The sequence below is a fragment of the Elephantulus edwardii genome, unplaced genomic scaffold, assembly GCF_000299155.1.
Source record: "Elephantulus edwardii isolate Elephantulus edwardi_28Jun2011 unplaced genomic scaffold, EleEdw1.0 scaffold00013, whole genome shotgun sequence".
NCBI classification, from domain to species: domain Eukaryota; kingdom Metazoa; phylum Chordata; class Mammalia; order Macroscelidea; family Macroscelididae; genus Elephantulus; species Elephantulus edwardii.
The window spans coordinates 7,286,805-7,296,587 of NW_006399763.1; the positions used below are offsets into that span (position 1 = coordinate 7,286,805).

Genomic DNA, 9,783 nt, shown 5'->3' on the forward strand with positions numbered 1-9,783 from the left:
GGTAGGAGGCATGGTCAGGAGTGGAGAATGCCTGCCCTGGTGTGTGTGCTTTACATCTGTTATTTTATCTTGAGATGTTCAGAGAGGTCCTGTGTTTGGAATGAAGATCTAAAGCTAACAGAGGAAATGACTTGTCCAAGGTCACTGAACTAGCTCCATGTGGAATAAGAATTTCGAATTCCTTTCTGTCTTTTTTGACCTGATCTTTTCTTTCCTTTTTTTAATACTTTCTCCATTTAAAAAAAAAAAGACCTTTTGCTATTAAATTATTATTTAGTGGTACTAGTATTGCAATGTGCTGCTCTCTGCATCTTAAAGAATTTACTTATGTTCTCCTTCCTGTTTGACATGCAAGTGTTTACTCACTAACAAACAGCAAGCATTCTGCTTTCTTTCGGTTTAGATTTTCTATCCCAGCAAAGACGGGACAAAGATTCCAATGTTCATTGTGCATAAAAAAGGCATAAAATTGGATGGTTCACATCCTGCTTTCTTATATGGCTATGGTGGCTTCAACATTTCCATCACACCCAACTACAGGTAAGCCTGAAGCATGTCTACAGCCACTTATTGTTAAGTTAGGGTTAGCCTTATTGTTAGTTTTAAGGTTAGATAGTATGGTTAGGGTTAGGGTTAGCCTCAGGGTTGTGATTAAGGTTAGATTTGTGTTTATAAATATATACATACGTAATTATATGTGTATAGGCAAAGAGATGAGTGTACTAATCATCTGTGTTATTATCTGGTAATTATTTGATACTACACTAATACTGTCAATATTCTCTTCAAAGGGAATGATGTCCTATTTATGGTTATATTTTTCACCAGCACTTAGTCATAAAATTGGCTGTCTTAATACTTAGCCAGCAGTAAATATTTTGTCTCCTCTGTTACTTCACCTATTTCAACTATTCTTTGCTCATTGTTTCTGTGTTTCCCAGGCATTGTGTGTTCTTGGAGGAAGGGGGTAAAATGTACATCTATATATTTGCTGTTGTTTTTATAAAAGGAAACCTGGTAGTGTCATGAGTTACATGAATTGCTAATAGAAAGGCTGGTGCTTCAAGTCCACGGGAGGGTGATGAGGCCCTCTCCTTCTGTACAGACGTGCAGCCGCAGAAATCCAGTGAAGGCTCACTGTGTGCTAGAATTGACTCAAAGGCAGAGAGTTTGATTTTAGTGTTGATAAAAGCACCTAAAGGGAGCTCTCATGGCCTCGTGGTAAGGAGTTGCACCACCAGCCCAAAGGCACATGGTTTGACTCCACCAGTTGTTTCTCTGCGAGAGAAAGATGGCCAGTCCCTTCCCATGCAATTTCTATCCTCTAAAAACGCAATGGAGGGTCAGTTGAGTTGGTTCCAACTTGATAACAACTTGGTTATCTAAAAGGAGCCCTAGTGGCCCACTGGTTAAGCATTCAGCTTCTAACTGAAAGAGAAAAGGACTTGGCATTCTGCTCTTGTAAAGATGGCAGCCTACTCAAGCAATGGGGGAGAAACAGTATACAACTGAGTAAGTCTAGAGGACATGACGCTAAGTGAATTAACTCAGTCACAAAGGGATACGTGACACATAAGACTGCTGTCTAAAATCAGGAGGATTAAAAGCCCATGGGGTCAAGGGAGGCAAGGAGAACAGGAAGAGAATGGATGCGAAGGAGTTAATGAGTAAAGTAACAGGCTGGTACAGGTCATGCATTGGGAAGTAAAGAGGGGCGTGATAGGGATAAATCTATATGAATGAGTGTTTGAAAAGCCAATTTCTTTGTAAACTTTCATTCAAATCACAATTTTAAAAAAAATAAAAATTTTAAAAAGGATTACCGACTACAGAATGTTATGGAGTTCAAAACAACTATGAGATATCATCTCACCCCAGTAAGAATAGCAGAATTTAACAGAACAGCGAGCAACAAATTCTGGCAAGGTTGTGGAGAAACTGGAACCCTTATTCACTGTTGATGGGAGTGTAAAATGGTGCAAACACTATGGAAGGCTGTATGGTGCTTTCTCAGAAGTGCAAATAAAAATATCATTTGACTCAGCAATTCCTCTAATGGGAATATACCCTAAAGAAGCCAGAATTGCCACCCAAGCAGATATATGCTCACCCATGTTTATTGTGGCTTTGTTCATAATAGCAAAGAATTGGAAACAACCTAAGTGTCCATCAACAAACAAGTGGATAGAGAAGCTGTGGAACAATGAAATACTATGCTGTATTGAAAAACAAGGAACTCATGAAGTATTATACAAAATGGGTGACCCTGGAGGACATTAGGCTGGGTGATATATCTCAGTCACAGAAGGACAAATACTGCATAGTGCCACTGTTGTAAAGCGGGACTGACATTGCAGTTGGGGGAAAACTAAGAGGGGATAAATAATGTATACTGTATTGAAACAGATGAAGGAGAGAAATGTTTAGGAGGAATATATGATTAGGTATTATTGTCATGACAAGAGTCCAGAACAAAAGCTGCTAGTGCAGTGGACTGGAGGAGGGGGGATTATATAACAATTATTTTTTTTAAATGTTACGGAATAGTTGTGCCTCATCATATAGGGTCTCCGTACATCAAAACTGACTAAACAGCACACAGCAACAATACCATAAAAATATCTGTCAGTCATTTACAAGTTTGCTTTTAATATCCAATTCATAGTAAAAATAGAGTTTGCTTTGTGTAGTCTTAATGAAGACAATGAGTTTCTTACCAACATGACCATACATATGAAGAAACGGGAGTTAATAGGTAAATATTACCCATGGCGTGTTTTTGTTAGTATTGTTTTCTTTATAAGAATGGAGAGTTCGTAGTTCTTACTAACCAGTAAATGAGAGGTTAATTGTTTTCACTCTTTTCCAGTGTGTCCAGGCTTATATTTGTGAGACATATGGGTGGCATCCTTGCAGTGGCCAATATCAGAGGAGGTGGCGAATATGGAGAGATGTGGCATAAAGGTGAGGTGTCTTTTCTATGGGAACACATCAGATCCAGGTCATAGTGAGCCTCCTGTTTGAACTGAGGATTTGGGAGCCAAAAACACTTTGGGAAGACAAAATAAGGATTATTTGTGAGCAACTGCTGTCACCATTCTCTCTATTAAAACAGTTCTGTCTTTCTCCATTTTCCTTTTATTGTCTGCTTATTGTAAGCAGAAACATTTCCTATGGATTATAATAGAATTGTTTTATTTGTTTTCTGAACAATACATAGGATGCCTTTTTATCTTTCACTGTCATAAGTGAGTCTTGAGGGACTTTTTGGTCTGTTTTGTTTTGCCTTACAGTGAAGTGTTATTTGGTTATCTCAACTGAGTATATTCTAGGTCATTTTTTTCTTCTTACAGGAGAAAGCAATCTAAAATAGAGCTTTCCTATTCCCAGTGTGAACATTCTTTGGCTTCTTTTCTCTGATCGTCCCAACATTGCTAAGAAATATTCCATCCTCCTGGCGATGCTGCTGTGACTCTCATGGATAGTTTGAGACAAAGAACAAAGTCATTTTTCTTTACGGACTCTAATTATTCCATCTCCTTTTTCTGTTGATTTAGAATCTTTCTTCAGTGTTCAACTTCATACCCAGGGTTATAGCAATTTTATTTAAAATGGCAGTCTTCATTTCTAAAGCACTTCCTCTCTTCCATTTCTTTATGTGGTATATCATTCCTTTTCCACCAGGTCTTGTGTATCTGGTGATTTTCTATAATAGAATCTGTAGTGGAGGATATGGGACTGCCTCTTCCCTTCTACCAGCTACATGCTTCTTCTCTCCTTTCATTAGCCATCATGAAATTCAGCCCACTGAAATGAAGGTGGACACCAGTGCTTAAGGGTCATTGGTCAGCACCTCCAGGCAAGGGGGTTCTTCACCTGCAATAGAAATGTCAGAGACCTTCAGACCTGTACATCCACTTGTTCTTTGCCTTCGCAAACTTGAGCCCAAACACTGTGGTTTGTATTAGATAAATCAGCCAAAATAAGGATAGAGCTGTAAAGAGATTTTCATGAACCTGCTTCAGTGTCAAGATGTAGGAAAGCCCCAAGCACGACCTATACGTCTCAAAGGTTGACGTCTCATAAACTACTTGAGCATCTTAGCAACAATGAATAATCTTAATTAAAAATCGGTGTAACCAGTTGGGCCTCCCTCATTGTGATTAGACCAACCTCTGCCAAGTACCATGCCCACGACTCTACCTGCCACTGTAGGTAAAACTGCATAGGATTAATTGTAAATTTTGTCCAGTACTGGGACTTAATTACACTAACCTCATATTTCAAAACTGTGATATTAAAAATCACTAACAAAAGGAGTTCTTGGTAGCCTAATGGGTAAGGCACTGGTGGGCTAGTGGTAAGAAGCTGTGCTGTAATCCCAAAGGCACAGGTTCAAATCCATCAGCCAGTCCATGGAAGTAGGATGGACAGTCTCCTCCCATGCGATGAACTGCTGCTGAAAACCCACTGGAGGGTCAGCTTTGAGTCGATTCCAACTCGATGGCACACAACAACAAAAAGTCAAAAGCAAACGGTTCAAATCCACCAGCCTCTGGCATAAAGCGAGGTATTCTTCTCCCAGGCAATTTACGGTCTCTGAAAACCTACTAGAGGGTTCCAATTCAGCAGCAATGGGCAACAACAAGAAAAGGAGAGGGAAAAAAATGCTTATTTCTTTACATATCCTGTGTTCGATATACACTTCAAATCCGTGAAATCTGGGCTCCTCAACTCACTATGTTTAACAGATTAGGACGTATGTGATCCAGGTCCTGAACCATATGCCTACATGTACAGATTTCCGAGTCTTGTCTCCCATTCTTGAAAGAACATGGATTTTTCTCTATAAAACCTGATTATCAGGTGCCTTCTTCTGATATGGTAGAGTGCCCTTCCATCATCTTTTTTATTCCCTTTCTATTTTCTATTTTTATGAGGGCCAACTTAACTATCTAAAAGTCTTTGGGAGAAAGATGTTTAACTCAGATTAAAAACAGATTATGTTTAGACTGATACAGAAATGTTCTCCAAAGTTAGAAATGAACGGGCTAGAAATGGACCCTTCCTATTAGTACTCTAATATGTTTGAACTTGATAAGTCTAAATTCTATTCTGTTAATTTGGTTTAAAATTTAATACCCTCTAAAATATGTAGTCTTATCCCCAAAATGGTATTGTTCCTGGAAACTAAATAATCCTAGCTATTCTCATTCACCAATAATTTCTTATTAAAATCTTAATAACATTTGTTTTGATAGAAAAATTTCTTCAGTAGCCTTCCTTCATCTTTAATTGAATTTCTGCAAAGTGGTTAATATCAAATATCTAATTAGATCAGTCTGGGTTTTGTTCATTCTATAGGCACTCATTTCAGACATCCGTGCCTTTGAGGACTTGCCTTTTTTACTTTGGCCTCTATCCACAGCAGAGATTTTTCTATTCCAAAGCTATGTGAATGTTTCTCCTTTTAAGTTATTTCTCTGTTGGTATATTGGGATGCCTTCCACATGGTAAATTCCAGTAGAGACATGATTGAAGAGCTTTCATTCAAGAATTGAGAACTTACCATGCTCTGCTGTAGCATTGCTCAATCCGGCTTCCTGATCATGCTTTAAAGAAATAACCAAGAGCAAACATTGAAGAAATAGCTCTTCATGTGCTCCTGTCAAACTTCTGCAAAGTGAAGGGAGAGCAGTGTGATCAGAGGCACTTTCTTCATAGAGAGGGGACGCTCAACCCTGTCCACCGCTCTCCCTTGGGGCCAGAGGACAGTGTACTGCTCAGCTTTTGTCTTTTAAGGTTCAGCTTCTCCAATACAGATTCTTTTTGATTATATGCTTTCCTGCATTCATTCTCATGTTGCTCTGACAGAATGAGTCTCCTGTTCTCTTAGGGCATCTACCTTTATGTTCTTGGGAGTTTAAGAAAAGGGGAAATCCAGCATATGGATTAAGATTTGTAGTAGTAATGATGGATTTCCAAGATTTAGAAACAATTTAAATGGAGATGTTTTTAAATGTATTATTAGCCCGTTAGTTTCAGGTTGTTTAGATTCTTCAAAGATTGTTCCAGTGCCTTGTCACCATCTGAACGCCCTTTGGGTTCAACAGTTATGCTTTGATTTGTTTTCTTTTTCATTAACTGTCTTCTACTTTGGCACATTGTAGGTGGTATCTTGGCCAACAAGCAAAACTGCTTTGATGACTTTCAGTGTGCTGCCGAGTATCTTATAAAGGAAAATTATACGTCTCCCAAGAGGCTGACTATTAATGGAGGCTCAAATGGAGGCTTGTTAGTGGGTGAGAACTGGATTTTATTCATTGTACTTGTTAGTTAACCCTACATGATTACATCCATAGGTTGTTCTCAATGTATTTTGGCAGTTGTACAAAAAAAGCAAAACCAATTTCTGTTTAGACATCTGAAAAATGATATGGGTTCAACTCTTTAAATATCTATCTTCCTTGACTCATATTTGCTGGAAAAAATGTCTGACTACTTGGTTTTACCTCTTTCTCTGAGCTCTTTTCCCCTTTGTGCTGTGGGCTAGACTGTGATTCTTCTCCCACTGGGCTGGACTTCTCTCCTCACAAACCTACAATGTGTGATGTTAAGTTTTGTGGATACAGAGTGATAAGCCATGGAAGGGAATGTCACATACACAAAGATGGATCATTTACAACATAGTAGCAATTAAATAGTTTACAGGAATTGTTCACACTTGCTGAGCAAATTTTGCAGCAGGACCAACGCTTGAACGCCATTCTTATTTGATGTACATTTAGTTTTGTGAAGTAGTTGCTATTATCTCCATTTTACACAGGAGAAAACTAGAGTACAGAAAGGGTGAGTAACTTGGCCCACCTCACACAGTTAGGAGATGGTAATGCTGGAGTTTGAGCCTAGCAATGAGATTTTAGAATAAAATTTTACTTTACTTTTTTTATTATAGCACAATATTATAATACGCATTTATAGTGACCTTGAACTCTGCTTGCTGGTCCTACATCCAATGTTATTAAGGCCTTTTGTACATATGAAGAATAACACATACAGGCTCAACTTAAAGTTGTCAACTACTCCTTCTGACAAGTAGGGCTGTCTGAGCTTTGATGGTGTAGTCTGTAGAGAATTGTGCTGCTGACCCAAAGGCAGCACCTCTTTAGTGGTTCGAATCCACCAGTGGCCCCACAGGAGAAAAATGGGCAGTTTCCTCCCATACAAACACAGCTTCCCTCCCAAAAACTCACCGGATGGTCAGCTGTGAGTCAATTCCAACTCACCAGCAATGAGTTTGATTTTTGATCTTTATTGAGCAGAGCCTTGAAAACATTTTCCAATGGAGGTAATATACAAAGATTCTGCATAATTTGCAAAGGGCATTAATAAAATTTTTCACGGCCAAATAATATTGAATTTGACCAATTAAGTCAATAATTATTTATAAACTGAGGTCTCCAAGGTCAGAGCTGTGGATTCAGTATTACTAATAACTATTGAATTCAGAATTGGAAGTGGAAACTGTTTAGGGTAGAGGCAGGAACATTTCATTTCCCTTGACTCAGCCCTCACATGCCAACTTTGATGCTGCTTCTTCCAAAGACTCCCTGGTTTTACGTCAGGTTGATGACGCCTATACTCCTTTTCCAAAAAGCTTGAACTTTCTCACCAATAGTGATTACCATACCCTATTGTCATTGCTGTTCCCATCTTCTTTTCTTTCATCCTCTGGCCTCATACTTGGCTCATGGTGGATACTCAGTACATATTTTGTGGAATGATCCAAAAAAGATTTATCTGAATAAAGAAAATAATGTCAAAAACACAGCAAGATGATGTGATAATATCATTAAGACCTTTGAATTGGGTCTTAACCCCTATTCTGTCTTGGACTGGTTCTGAGATCTTAAACCAAGTCCCTTAACCTGCCTCAGTGCCTGTGAGCATAAGTGAGGATGTGGCCAAAGACACAAGTTTTTCAGAAAGACATCACTGTTTCTCAGCTAGAACCTCCCCTGACCCACAAATTGAGATCCCCTTTAGAGAGTAAATCTGTTATTGATGAGGCCATCTCAAATCTCAGAGATATCAAAAGGAGGGAAACTCATGGACCATTGGGCAAGTGATTTCTGATCGTTTCTCCCTATACTCTTAAGGAAAAAGGCAAACACATTACTGAAACCATTTAAGGGTGTTTTGTTTAGTTCTGCTAGATGTCATAAGATAGATTTGCAAAAAAAAAAAAAAAAAAAAAAAGATAGATTTGCCTTGCCTGACTTTTCTGCCTTGTTTTTTAGCTGCGTGTGCCAATCAGCGTCCTGACCTCTTCGGTTGTGTTATTGCCCAAGTGGGAGTGATGGACATGCTGAAGTTCCATAATTATACTATAGGCCATGCCTGGACCACTGATTATGGATGCTCGGACAACAAGCAACATTTCGATTGGCTTATCAAGTAAGGTCTTAATTCATGTGTGTGTGTGTGGGGGGGGGTGTATAATATTGCACACAATCAGCAGGACTAAACCTGATCAGTAGGACTTATGTGATTCTTTGTCACATTCAGTTTCTCATATTTGAATGTAAGAGATAATGCTACCTATCTTCCTTTTTATAAGCCAGAATTTCAAAGAAACCAACAACTAAAAAATAAATTAAAGATATGATAAGAGACTTTTAAAGATGTCCTCCCACTTTTCCTTTATTCTTACTCAACTCACAGCTATCAAGTCAGTCCTACCTCAGAGCAACCCTCTGTCAGGTTTCCAAGGCCATAAATGTGAGGAGGGGACTGTCTCATATTTCTACTGAGTGGTTAGTTTGTTCTGGCTGCCAGCCTTTTGGTTATTAGCCCAGCGCTTAACCTGTTATGCCCCAGACAGATCTCCCTATGTTGAATAAAACCAGTTCTCATCTGAGTCCTCCTTTCAGGGGATTTTGTAGCTGAAAATAAGGTTAGTACTTATCTGATCTTAGGATAATTATTCAAGTGAGTCCAGTCTAATAGCAGACAACCTTAAACCAAACCAGAAACTTGACCCTGTTTTGTTGGCTCTGAATATGGAAGAAAAGCCCCTAGCTGACAGCCATCAGACAGATAGAATCTCAGTCCTGCCGCTACATGGAATTGAATTATGCCAACAACTTAATTGAGTTTGGAAGCAAAATCTCTTAATAAAATAAAGGACACCTTGACTTCTTCTCTGTGATATCCAGAACACAAAATCGAGGCAAGCCAACTCAGACTTCTGACTTTGGGAACTGTTAGATACTGTGTTAAGCTGTACAACGTATGGTATTTTGTTATGGGAACTGTCAAAAATTAACACCAGATGCATTGCCATGAATTTAAACTCACAGAAAAGCAGTCCAGTGTCTTCAGAAAGTCAGGCCATTGTTTGGAACACCCTTTGGGACAGTATCTAACTTGTATGGTTCTTGCCAGTACTCTTGTAACACTAGTAACTAGTTACTAGTAACCATTACATCATTTTTCAAAAAGTAAAACTCCATTCTTCATGTTTCAGCTTTGTCTTACAAAATCTTCCACAGATTGAGGCATCCTAATGCAAAGAACTGGAGTTAGAGAATAAAGAGGGAAGAAATTTGCTTGGTATTTTGAAAGTTGAAAGAACTGAAAAACAAATTCAAGTCTCAGGTCACAATACTAAGAGGTGCTATGAACAAAATCTTGAATGATCCAGGAAATATCAAAAGAGATGGAAGGAGTATACAGAGCCTCTGTATCAAAAAGAATTGGTTGTTGTTGTTACGTGCCGTC

General features: G+C 38.7%; 1 protein-coding gene across 1 annotated transcript in view; it reads left to right on the forward strand.

Annotated features, from left to right (window-relative positions):
* Nucleotides 1–9,783, forward strand: part of LOC102870602 (prolyl endopeptidase-like) — a 147,469-nt gene that overhangs the window by 131,722 nt on the left and 5,964 nt on the right. The window contains exons 11-14 of the mRNA XM_006881182.1: nt 404–540; nt 2,870–2,964; nt 6,171–6,302; nt 8,301–8,457. Of these exons, the coding sequence (XP_006881244.1) occupies nt 404–540; nt 2,870–2,964; nt 6,171–6,302; nt 8,301–8,457 (521 nt within the window). The remainder of the gene's footprint in view (nt 1–403; nt 541–2,869; nt 2,965–6,170; nt 6,303–8,300; nt 8,458–9,783) is intronic.